The sequence below is a fragment of the Myxocyprinus asiaticus genome, chromosome 15 (assembly GCF_019703515.2).
Source record: "Myxocyprinus asiaticus isolate MX2 ecotype Aquarium Trade chromosome 15, UBuf_Myxa_2, whole genome shotgun sequence".
Taxonomy (NCBI): Eukaryota; Metazoa; Chordata; class Actinopteri; order Cypriniformes; family Catostomidae; genus Myxocyprinus; species Myxocyprinus asiaticus.
In genome coordinates, this window is record NC_059358.1 from 49068499 (window position 1) to 49082281 (window position 13783).

Below are 13783 nucleotides of genomic sequence, written 5' to 3' on the forward strand. Positions count from 1 at the left end.
CTGGCGTCCTGTTGCTCTGACCCCCATCATCAGCAAATGTTTTGAGAGACTAATCAGAGATTACATCTGCTCTGTATTACCACTCAATCTTGACCCGCTGCAGTTTGCTTACCGTAACAACCGCTCCACTGATGATGCCATTGCATCTACAATACACACTGCTCTCTCCCACCTGGAAAAAAGAACACTTATGTGAGAATGCTGTTTGTAGACTACAGCTCAGCATTCAACACCATAGTGCCCTCCAAGCTAGATGAGAAACTCCGGGCTCTGGGCTTAAACAGCTCACTGTGCAGCTGGATCCTGGACTTCCTGTCAAGCAGACGCCAGGTGGTTAGAATAGGCAGCAACATCTCCTCATCACTGACCCTCAACACTGGAGCCCCGCAGGGCTGTGTTCTCAGCCCACTACTGTATTCCCTGTACACACATGACTGTGTGGCAACACATAACTCCAATGCCATCATTAAGTTTGCTGATGACATGACGGTGGTAGGTCTGATCACTGACAATGATGAAACAGCCTACAGAGAGGAGGTGCACACTCTGACACACTGGTGTCAGGAGCACAACCTCTCCCTCAACGTCAGTAAGACAAAGGAGCTTGTGGTGGACTTCAGGAGAAAAGACAGAGAACACAGTCCAATCACCATCAATGGAGCACCAGTGGAGAGAGTCAGCAGCTTCAAGTTCCTGGGTGTCCACATCACTGAGGAACTCACATGGTCCGTCCACACTGAAGTCGTTGTGAAGAAGGCTCATCAGCGCCTTTTCTTCCTGAGACGGCTGAGGAAGTTTGGAATGAACCGCCACATCCTCACACGGTTCTACACCTGCACTGTGGAGAGCATCCTGACTGGCTGCATCTCCGCCTGGTACGGCAATAGCACTGCCCACAACCGCAAAGCACTGCAAAGGGTGGTGCGAACTGCCAAACACATCATCGGAGGTGAGCTTCCCTCCCTCCAGGAAATATATACAAGGCGGTGTGTGAAAAAAGCTCGGAGGATCATCAGAGACTCCAGCCACCCGAGCCATGGGCTGTTCTCACTGCTACCATCAGGTAGGCGGTATCGCAGCATCAGGACACGCACCAGCCGACTCCATGATAGCTTCTTCCCCCAAGCAATCAGACTTCTGAACTCTTGATCTCCCACGATCAAAATACATCATCCCTGCACTTTATTACTCTTTTATCTCACACCGGACTGTCATAAATTATATTACTGTCATTATATTATGTCTCTCTTAACAACTGACTATCAACCGACAGCCTGAATGTCAATACAGTACAATACTGTACATTCTATATATATACTTTTTTCATATATATTTTAATTTTTATTGAATAATGTGTATCTATATAGTATCTATATAGTAAAAAACAAAAAAAAAACAAAAAACAAAAACAGCATATTGTATACTGTGCAATGTATGTTATTATTGTATATTGTTGAGTGTAATTGTGTATAACAGATGTTTAAATTGTGTTGTGTTAATTTGATGTTTTAAGTTGTGTAATTATGTATAAGAGATGTTTAAATTGTGCTGTGTTAATTTGATGTTTTAAGTCGAGTTTAATTATGTATTACAGATGTTTAAATTGTGTTGTGTTAATTTTATGTTTATTGTAGATTGGCGTATGTCTCATCACTGTCACGACTGCTATGTTGATCGGAACTGCACCCAAGAATTTCACACACCATTGCACTTGTGTATATGGCTGTGTGACAATAAAGTGATTTGATTTGATTTGATTTGATTTGATTATACAATGAGCAGATTAAATACCACTAGACCACCCAGTCAGACTCCTTTTATCGGAGCTGATTGATGTACTTCTCCACTGACTTACAATATCTCATGACCGACAATAGCACACATAGAGATTAAGTTATCAAATGTATTAAGTTAAATATTTATTTTAGAGCTTGAATTGATCATCAAAAATGAATTTTAATCAAAGCAGACCATTTAAAATAATCTTTTATAGTGCTCATCATTGCTGTGTGACTTCAAAAGCTGTTTCATGAGCATGCCATTGTCATTATGCTAGCCATCTTAAACTGATCTTTAACTTTATATGTCGTTCTTTTGATAAACACAGTTAACTGATGAACACATATACACATACCTAGACATACATAACAGACTGTGCATGTGTGAGAAGTTGACGAAAGTGGGATCCCTTCTAGACGCGATCTTGCAAATTCAACTAAACTCAGCATCATTTGGGGTAGTTTACCATTTGTAATAATTCCCACAAATTTTTCTCAAAAAATGCAAATCTGAGGGATTCCCATCACTTTTCTTCATGTTTGACAGCAGCCAAGCAAATGCTTGAAAAGCCTGAAGCAGTCACAACATATCCAAATGCACAGCAGCTATTGTATCATCTCCATAGTAACAGTGTAGCGTCTCCTATTAAAATCCTTCTAATCTTTCACGGGACCACAGACAGCACACATACATCACAGCTAGCATTTAATCTTCACCCTGCATGCTGAGAATGAGACACAAAACCCCGCATTTATAAAAAGAATCCCTAACATTCAATTAAAATCCCCATTAGTTGTTTAATAAAATGTGATTAGAATTTGAAGTGTTATTAATACAGTAGACTATGAATCTGAAAATGGCAATATATTAAACTTCCACAGACCCACAGCACTTCCGCAGGCGGAAGATCTTCCCTTGATGAATTACATCCTAGCCACCCTGAATGCATAACCCTTCACTCGCATCACATTTAATACAGGAGTTGACTTCTTCCACGGCCCCTGTCTCCGTGCCTTCCACGCCCCTCATCTCCAAGGTAACTCCTCTCCATGCAATTCCCCTAAATAATTTTTTGGGGGAGGACTCATCCTCTCCAGGTTCCAGTGGTCGATTCCCTGCCGCAGTCAGCGGTAGCGACCACGGAAGTTGCATTTCCCCTATATGCTGTGAATTATGGCGGGAACCCCGGACCACAACCTGTGCCCAAGCCTGCCACGTTAACAAGCCAGTGCCCAAGCCTGCCACGGTTAACGAGCCAGTGCCCAAGCCTGCCACGGTTAATGAGCCAGTGCCCAAGCCTGCCATGGTTAACGAGCCAATGCCTGTAGCCTCAACCATCCCAGAGCCAATGCCTGTAGCCTCGATCATCCACGTAACCTTGCTCCCTGCTGGCTGGAGGATGATGAGAAGGAAAAGGACAACTTCTCCCCAATCTCTGCCTATGTTCATGACCACGGAGGTCGTTCCCCAGTCTCTATACATGCTCTTGACCGCAGAGGTCGATCCCCAGTCTCTGCCTGTACTCTCTTCCATGGCTCCGCCCCCAGAGTCTTCCATGGCTCCGCCTTCCACAGCTCTCACAGGGGGGTAATGTCACAGTCTGTCTCCCTCATGTTCTTCAAGGACTCTTATTTTGAAGTTTTCCCCTGCAATACATTTCCCAGAATTCACTGCCCTAATCACTTCCATCTGTTCATCATCATCCGCACCTGCCTTCCATTCCCTCATTAGTTTCCCTGTGTATATATACCCTCTAGTTTTGTTCATCATTGGTCAGTCCTTGAAGTGTTGCATTGAGCTTATAAAGTGTTTCCTTGTTTTGTTATTTTGTGAAGTTAGCTCTATCGTTTTTTCCACTCCAGCATTTATAATTAAAGGATTTAAAGATTCTACTCCTGCATCTCCTCTCTTCCACTCCTAGACACCAATGTTACACAGATATATGCAATATACAGAATATGACAATATGACAAACATGACAATTTTCATACATGTACCCTATCATGTTTTATTAACAAAGTTCTCTATGTCAAGATAAGGTGCACCCAGTGCCGGCAGCAGAAGTCTGAAATCCAACGAGCCGCAATGGGCTAGTGAAGGGTGTGTTCGTATGATAAGTGTGTGTGCGTTGTGGTAGTCAAGAACAATCAGAAGAGAGTCAGTTGAAGCTGGTGTGGTGCGAAGCAAAGCCCAGATGATATACTCCCCGAGACGCGGGGAGAGACCGAGAAATCCTCATCCACATGAACTGGGCACAGAACTGGCAAGGGCGATGGCAAACAGGAAGGTAACCGCACCTCTTCAGACAGGCAACCAACAGACATACGAGTACGCTCCAACTACACAAGAGAGCACAGTTAACATGACTGAAAAATAAACAGGCAAAAAATGAGGGGAAACGCAAGGAATAAGTAGGGAGTGCAATCAGAGTGAAGCAGATGGTAATGGGCGAGTAAATCATTGCCGTGATCAGCGTCTCCCCGAGATCGATCACCGGTCCCATGAAAACATTGATCGCGTGCCGACTCCACCTGTGAGACATGAGGGAGAGAGAAAAACAAACAACAGTATGAGCTGGCACAAATGCCGGAACTGTGACAAATAGTTGTTTATTGGCAACCAGTTGGTAATTTTTGCTTTTAATAGTTATTTTATGGGCAGACATGCAGTATTCTAAACTAATTTTTGTCCTCATTTGCCCAACATTAATTTAGAGGCTATTTAAACAGTCTAAGTAGAATGGACTATCTGCATTCATTATTCATACGCACAACTATCTTAACACCTAATGCCTTGAATTACATTTGTTAATTTAATTTAAAGCCATTTTAAGGATAAATAAAAATGGTAAATGACTTCATTACAATATAATCTTTAGATCTACATTTTTTTCCAATAAATAATTATATTAAATGATAACAAAAATGTAAAATTAATCAGTTAGCACAAATTTTTAAATTACAATTAAAAATAGATAGATAGATAGTTAGATAGATAGATAGATAGATTCATGAGACTGTCACCACATTTAGGCAACATTATGCCAAGACATTGAAGATGCTAAATTGCCAACAGATTTTTAAATATCGAACAGTGTTGCCATGGCGATTCACTAAATTAATGGCAAAAAGAGGGAAACAGGAAGTGTCTCATATCTTCGTGTGCATTGTGTGATTTAGATAAAAATTGAGTTGTATGTTTTTTCTTGGGGGTTAATCACATGGATGTGGCTATTGTGGGTCAAAGTCATAGCGCCACCAACTGGCAGTAGGAAGTGTGGCACTTACAACAGCCTTCCAAACAGTCCTCTAACCTTTACCCAAATTGCTTCAAAATTGTTTAGACACTGCTGATGGAAAATTTTAGTGTATAGTGTTTTCATGGCAATGGATTAAATTACATGAAGTTGTAGTCAAACTGGAATGGTGGCATATATCTATTAAACATTGTATGATTAGGGTCCAAGATTACATTAATGTTGAGTTGTTGCTGTGTCCATCATGCATTGTTTTCTGAAAGCCACCGAGTGGAAATGGACCCATGGTGCTTGAGCCCGTCATTGCTGCTTGCAGCTATATTTGCAAAATGTAGTTGAATGATAAGAGTGATGAGAGCTTGTAACAATCCGCTCTAGAGCATTAGATACACAAAAAAGAGGGGACTTGTCCTTCCTACCATGAATGAATGTTTAACTAGAAAAAAAACATAGCCATACACAAGCTGTACAAAAAACCCACGTTGTATTAAACCTCTCAATAAAATAGTACAAACAGTGATCACAACATTTACCAGCACCATACATAAAGTGTGTGTCTGTGTGTGTATATATATAAAGTCTTCCAAAGTCCCAATGTATAATATTTACAAGATGAGTTAGATCGGTCTCACTGTAATGACTGTTTATGTCCCGGGAGCGCAAAATCCAACCAGCGCTGCGTTGGAATCTCCCTCTTTGGTAGGTAATCCAAATTGTACCAAGACTCCTCAAAGAAACAATAAGAGTTCTCCATCATCCAACATCCAAGCACCAATGGGTAATCCTTTGAACGATCGATCATTAATCCCAATAGTGAATGCCAAACCACCACCTTCCTCACACCGCTCTACCAGCTTCTTTTATGACCCTGTTTACTTCCGCATTCATGTCTTTGTCCATCACGTGATTGCCTTGCAATATGTAAACACAGGAACCAATCACCATAGGATGGCAAACAGACAGAAACAGGGAAAACATTAACCATTATAACCACTAACAGACACATTTATAGCAGTGGTTCATACATGTAAATCCCCTTATGTGGCTTCTCTACATAGCCCCCCCCCCGCGGAATAGGAGGAGACTGTCCATACCAGTGCTTCAAACAGAGGCATTAAATACCTCTGTTTTAGGTGGGTTGCCCCAACATATGGTGTAATTTATTGGCCCTATTTACTTTGTAATTTCAGCTGGACCCTCCCACTTGGGCGCTAGCTTAGCAGAGAATTTGACTGAGGCTGAAGAGAGCGGATGAGTTTTAAGCCAGACTAGATCGCCCTTTTGAAAGTGTGCATCTTTCCTCCGGGAATTATAGTATCTAGCCTATCTGGCCTGTTGTACACCCACTCTATGTTTTACCTCCTCCTTCATGATGGTTTGTCTTTCCAACAGAGTATATGATGACTGGTCTGGAGAAGGTGGTCTGTGGATCAGCCTTTCCAGTGGCCCCTGAAGCTGCCCGCCTTTCATGAGCTCTGCAGGTGTTTTTCCAGTCGTTTCCTGTTTGGCTGTATTGATGGCATACCGAAACTCGGGTAACCAATAGTCCCATGTGTTATGCTGTTGTCCGACGTATGATGCAATCATGGTTTTTAATGTCCTGTTTATCCTCTCAGTCAGATTAGTCTGGGGGTGATAACTGGTTGAGAGTTTCTGAATTGCTCCCCATGTCTTGCAGAGTTCAGTGAGTATGTTGGAGGTGACCTTGGTCCCTCGATCTGAAATGAGGTACTTAGGAACGCCCCAATGTGTAAAGATTTCTTCCCTGAGGATTTTAATGATTTTCTGCATTTTGCTGTCTCTCAGGGGGAGCATCTCCACCCATTTGGTGAAATAATACACAATGTAGGCGTTCTATCTCTTACTGAGGGGGAATAGACCCATTAGGTCAATCCCCAATGTATGACCTGGTTCTGTCACCTGGGTGCTTTGCATCAGTCAACTGGGTTTGGTGTTGTCAAGTTTGTATTTTTGACAGATGTTGCAACCTTTCACATATGCCCAGACATCCTTATGGATCAACGACCACCAGGCGACTTCCAACAGCCTTAGCAAAGTCTTTAGCCTCCCAAGATGTCCTCCGAGAGGGTTGCCATGGTAATAGTTCAGAAATCCAAGGATTATTGACAGAGGGACTACTAACTGGAATTTCTCTCCATTGTCCCTAAAGGGGACTCTGCAATATACTACACCTTGATGGTCTTCGAAGGAGATCTTCTGGTCTTGAGCTTCCCTACATTTGTTTCCATCCAACAGGTGAGTGATGGTTCTGTCCTTTTGTTGGGCTTGGAAAATTTCATATAGAGTATGAGGTAAGTCAGATGAAAGTGTAGAGGGTGTGATGACTAAACATGGCTCATCCTTAGTTTTCTGGGGCACGGATGCTCTGGACAATGCGTCTGGACCCAAGTTGAGACACCCTTTCCGGTGATGGACTTGAAAGTTGAACTACTGCAATCTCAAAGTCCACCATGTAAGATGAGAGGAGGTTTTGGGGCAATTAAATGCCCAAGACAGAGCAGCATGGTCAGTGAATACCTCAAACTGCCTTCCTTCCAGGTAATGTCTACATTTTTCCACTGCCCAGACTACAGCTAAACACTCTTTTTCATAAGTTGAATAGTTGAGTTTAGCTCCTCTTAGGGTCCGGGAAGCGTAGGCCACAACTCTCTCACCTTCCGCTGACTGCTGAGTAATGATGGCTCCCAGGCCCACATCACTGGCATCGGTGTGCACTTGAAAAGGTTGGTTGAGGTCAGGCTGTAATAGGACAGGTGGGTCTTGTAGGGCTCTTTTGATGGCATCCATACTAAACTGGCAATCGGTAGTCCACTACCACTTCACCCCTTTTTTCTTTAGTTGGTTTAACGGGGCTGTGATGTCAGCAAAATGGGGTATGAACTTATGATACCAGCCAGCCAACCACAGGAAAAAATGCAACGCTTTCAGATCCTGGGGTGGAGGATAATCCGCAACTGCACAGGTCTTCTGAGGATCTATTTGCCCCCCTGTCAGATACTGTGCACGAGGAATTTCAATTTTCTTTTGAAGAAGTGACATTTCTTCATGTTCAGTGAGAGATTGGCCTGGGTAAGTCTTAGTAATATTTCATTCAAATGCTGGATGTGAAGTTCAAGGGATTAAGAATAAATGATGATGTCATCAATATACACAAAACAAATGTTTCCCCTCATTTCAGCCAGGACCTTCTCCATGAGTCTCTGGAATGTGGCTGCAGCATTTCGGAGGCCATACTGCATAGAACGGAATTGGTATAGCCCCTTAGTTGTTATGAATGCTGTTTCTCTCAGCTCATCTTCTCCATTTCCACCTGCCAGTAGCCAGACTGCAAATCCAAAGTGCTGAACCAGCAAGCACCCTCCGTGGATTCCAGGATGTCGTGTATAAGGGGCATTGGATAAGCATCTGGTATGGTCTTGCTGTTGAGCTTCCTATAGTCCACACAGAACCTATAGGAGCCATTTTGTTTGGGGACAAGGACCACAGGTGAGGAACATGGCGAAAACGAGGGCTCTATAATGTGGTCTTGCATCATCTGATCTACCTGGTCTTCAATTATCTTTTTCTTCATGGGTGATACTCTGTAAGCCCTTGATTTAAAAGGAATGTCATCTGATAATAAGATCTTATGTTGTTTCACAGATGTTTTCCCCAGAATATTGGAGGTAGTGCATGGCCAGGTGGAAATCAACCTCTGCAACTCCTCTTGATTGTCTGAATCCCAGACAGGTATGACTTCTACGGTCATGGCAGGGAGTTGCGAAAGTTCTAATGTTGGTGGTAAGGCATAGTACAGATTCAATGTAGCCAGCTGGAGAGAGTTATCACCTACATCAGATGTAGTTGGTCCCGGGTTTATAGAAGACTGAAAGAATGGGTAGTATGTGTATCCTTTTTATGTTTTCAGGTCATATCTTCCCTTTTCTACATCCACTATGGCCCCAGTGACACCCAGAAAGTCCAAACTCACTATCAGGGAGAATGCCAAGTGAGTATCCTTCATTATATACATGTCCACCTTACATTCTTTACCCTTACATTCATAGCTGATCATCTTCAGGGCTTTAGCTTGGTGAATCTTTCCATCGGCCATTATAAAACATTGTGGTGAGTGAGTAGTGAGTGACGAGTCCTTCTCCTCTAGCTGTCTCCACAAGTTCTCCTGCATCAGTGTGTAGGTACTTCCAGTGTCCAGCACAGCCTTCACTTCTTTCCCTTTCACCCTTACAGGCACCAGGAGCAATGACGCCATGTTGTGTGATTGGGCTATAGATGCTCCCGCCAGATTTATGGAGATGCTACGGTCAGCAGGTCTTTTGCTGGTTTTCTCCTTGTTATTTTGCCCATTGACTTTCTGGCAGTAGTCTTTTGCTCCCAAACAGTCTTTCTCCACCACAGACCCAACTTTCACTAGTTGTTCCACAGTATTCACCGTCCCTCTCAGACAGCCATGTTGTTGAGGATGCGGCTCACCAGTCCTTCCTCCGATATATCAGGCTTCCACTTCAGGCAGAGAGCCCGGTAATCATACGCAAAATCTCTCAGGCGTTGTCCGGGCCGCTGCACCAGCAACCTCAGCTTGCACTGTTTGTACCACAACAACATTCAACATACAACTTTCATCAACATCATTAGATTATCATATCATAAATATACTAGGAACTAATCATAGAGGTTAGTTCCTCAGCAGGATTACGTCTTGTAACAAATGGGCTTGCAGTAAAATCCAGATCGGTATAATTTGTGTTACCCCTTTGTGCATTGGCAACAGGGACATTGAAATCAGCATTTACAACAGCAACTTGGGTGCTTGTGCCTGTGACCTCCATATTTTCAAAGCAAAAATAAACAAATAATTAAATACATTCAAACACAGCAACAGAAAAGTTCCCCATACAGGCCACCACTATGTAACACTATGTGCTTGCAGCTATATTTGCAAAATGTAGTTGAATGATAAGAGTGATGAGAGCTTGTAACAATCCGCTCTAGAGCGTTAGATACACAAAAAAGAGGGTACTTGTCCTTCCTACCACGAATGAATGTTTAACTGAAAAAAAAAAACATAGCCATACACAAGCTGTACAAAAAACCCAAGTTGTATTAAACCTCTCATTAAAATAGTACAAACAGTGATCACAACATTTACCAGCACCATACATAAAGTGTGTGTGCATGTGTGTATATAGTCTTCCAAATTTATAATATTTACAAGATGAGTTAGATCGGTCTCACCATAATGTTCATGTCCCGGGAGCACAAAATCCAAATGATTTGGAAAGTCCCTCTTTGGTAAGTAATCCAAATTGTATGAAGACTCCTCAAAGAGACAGTAAGAGTTCTCTCTCATCCAACATCCAAGAGCCAATAGGTAATCCTTTGAACGTTAATCCCAATAGTGAATGCCAAAACCACCACCTTCCTCACGCTGCTCTACCGGCTTCTTTTATGACCCTGTTTACTTCCGCATTCGTGTCTTCGTCCATCACGTGATTGCATGTAACTGAATTCTCATGATATGTAAACACAGGAACCAATCACCATAGCAGGGTAAACAGACAGAAACAGGGAAAACAGTAACCAGTATAACCACTAACAGACACATTTATAGCAGTGGTTTATACATGTAAATCCCCTTATGTGGCTTCGCAACAAGCTGGTCTGACACATTTTTATTACAACTAGAGGTCTTCACGGGTCCACCCTAACCCGAGGACCCAAGACCCAACCAGGGACCCGTACAAGTTTGGATCCATGTTTTATACGGTCAGCCGGGTCCGGGTCGGGTCCCATTCTATTGCTGCGGGTCCCGGGTCTGTTTAACATTATGTGTAATACCCGAGTCGATCCGAGAAGACCCGGCCGTGATCAGGCAGTGCTGATGATGATGGTGCTGTGTGTGTGTTGTAACTTGCAACATTGTAAAATTAGCATGAGAAAGTGCGGGCCGAGAAATAAGGTGAAAAACGGAGCGGAGCCACAACAAGCTGAATGACGTCAATTCACTTAGCCAGAGGGGAACTGGCCCCCACAGTGAGCCTGGTTTCTCCCAAGGTTATTTTTCTCCATTAACCAACACCTTACAGAGTTTTGTGTTCCTTGCCACAGTCGCCTTCGGCTTGCTCACTGGGGTTCTAAATCAGAATCAGAATCAGCTTTATTGCCAAGTATGCTTAAACATACAAGGAATTTGTCTTGGTGACAGGAGCTTCCAATGTACAACAATACAAAAACAGCAGCAAGATATAGATAATAATAAAAAATAAAAAATAGTTATACACATACGTACATACACACACAGACACACATATACATACATGCACACATACGCATACGTAGTGCAATCTAATACAGATCTGTTATCTGTTATGTACAGTGCAAATACAAATCTGTTATGTACAGTGCAAATGTTTTTTTTTTTCAGAGGATTGAAATGGTAGAAGAGGCTGGATGTGATGGATAAATATAAAAATAAGACTAAACTGTGTATTGCACATATTTATTGCTCAATAGGGCAATTTAACTGTTCATGAGATGGAGTTAATGCAATTATTATTGAATTACTTATTTTTAAACACAATTCACAATCATATTTTATCAATCTATACAATGGTGACTCTAAGACATTATAGATATTACAGTTTCATTTTCTGTTAATGCATGATTTTCTGTAAAGCTGCTATGAAACGATGTGTGTTGTGAAAGGCTCTATACAAATAAAAATGACTTGACGTCGTAGCAAATTAGCAATGCTGTCGTTAGCAGCTGTGGCAATGAATGAGCAATCGTTATTATAGTTCAAAAGGGCAAACAGTTGAAGTTATCTTATGCGAGATACAAAAAAACTGCAAAGCTGATTCTAAACAAGTCGCGTTTGTCATCCGTCACCGTGACAGCAAGTGGACTTTTGAAGCTGAAATAATGAGTGGATTAGCTATGCTGTTTCAATCAGCAAGAGAGGAATCACAGAAAACCTGGATGTATTTTACTAACTTTCTTGGCAAGGAGGATGTATTATATGTGTCACGGCCAGGCACAGGGGAGAAGGCTACTAAATGTTACATTAGGTAAGACACAAAGTTTTGTTTTCACAACTTGTAAATTAACTTGTTAATAGCAATCAGCTGTGAAATCGGTGTCGATGGGGTCTGTGTCTGTGTCCAGGTCCCAGCTTTCAAATAATAGATGGGACCAGTTCAGGTCTAGGTAGTACATTTCCGGGTCTCTTTGGGTTCGGGCACTAATTTTAGGACCCGTGAAGACCTCTAGTTACAACCCTTATGCTCAGTTTAAACATGAAATCAGAAAGATACCAGACTTGTTCACATACACTGGCAGCCAAAAGTTTGGAATAATGTACAGATTTTGCTGTTTCGGAAGGAAATTGTTACTTTAATTCACCAAAGTGGCATTCAGCTGATCACAAAGTATAGTCAGGACATTACTGATGTAAAAAACAGCACCATCACTATTTGAAAAAAAGTAATTTTTGATCAAATCTAGACAGGCCCCATTTCCAACAGTGATCACTCAACACGTTATCCTTGAGTAATCATGCTAAATTGCTAATTTGGTATGCAATAGACTGGCATGTCTTAAGGTCAATAATAGGTCAAAACTGCAAAAAAGAAACAGTCATTGGACGACAGATAATTGGAAAAGTGTTATGGATCTTAATTCCATTGAGCTTTTGTGGGATCAGCTAGACTGTAAGGTGCGTGAGAAGTGCCCAACAAGACAGCCATATCTATGGGAAGTGCTACAGGAAGCGTGGGGTGAAATGTCACCAGAGTATCTGGACAAACTGACAGCTAGAATGCCAAGGATCTGCAAAGCTGTCACTGCTGCACGTGGAGGATTTTTTGATGAGAACTCTTTGATGTAGTTTAAGAAGTTCTTAATTTTATTTTTTATTTTTTCACATTGTAATAGTAATTTTATACATTATTAATGTCCTGACTATACATTGTAATCAGTTGAATGCCACTTTGGTGAATAAAAGTACCAATTTCTTTCGATAAGAGCCAAATCTGTAAATTATTCCAAAATTTTGGTCGCCAGACTGTTTAATATGATATCACTAAATCTTTTGACTCTTAACATCAAATGATGCCTTGCCAGTTTCAGTGTATTTATATACTTCATCATTCAGGAAGAAAACATTATTTATGACATGATTATGTTCAATCCATTAGTCTGGATTATAGGATAAAACAGTTACATCAAGAGCTACATGTCTGTGAGAAAAAAAAAAAGTCTATGGAAGGCTAATGTAATGTCAAATCATATGATGAATAATAAATTAAAGGGATACTTTTTATCCTATGGTTAATGTGCACTATATTACAAATCTTCTGAAGCCATACAATCACTTTTTTGTGAGGAACAGGCCAACATTTAAGTTATTAAATGGTCACACATCATGACACTTTATTCACAAATAACCAGCAATCGCTGTACAGCTTCACTCAAAACACAAGACGGCTTTTCAGCGTCACTCAAATAAACAGTCCACTTTTCAGCTTCACACAACACAAGGCTCTCGCTCTCTCTCTCAAGGGACAGACATGAAGACTCTGGTCTGTCTGTCTCTCTCCTCTCTCTGTGAACTGGCCATCTTTTTATCTCCCCCGACTCTCACTGTGAACATAGAGATGGCAATTAGTCACAATTCATCTCAGTTGGATGTCCTTATCGCTTTCTCTCTCCCAAGATGGGCAATCGACC

At 41.7% G+C, this 13783-nt stretch overlaps 1 protein-coding gene across 1 annotated transcript in view; it reads left to right on the forward strand.

Moving 5' to 3' along the window:
- The first annotated feature begins 205 nt into the window (after nucleotides 1–205).
- LOC127452550 (uncharacterized) overlaps nucleotides 206–13783 on the forward strand; it is a 406332-nt gene continuing 392754 nt past the window's right edge. The window contains exon 1 of the mRNA XM_051718081.1: nucleotides 206–1063. Within this exon, the coding sequence (XP_051574041.1) occupies nucleotides 484–1063 (580 nt within the window). The 5' untranslated portion in view covers nucleotides 206–483. The remainder of the gene's footprint in view (nucleotides 1064–13783) is intronic.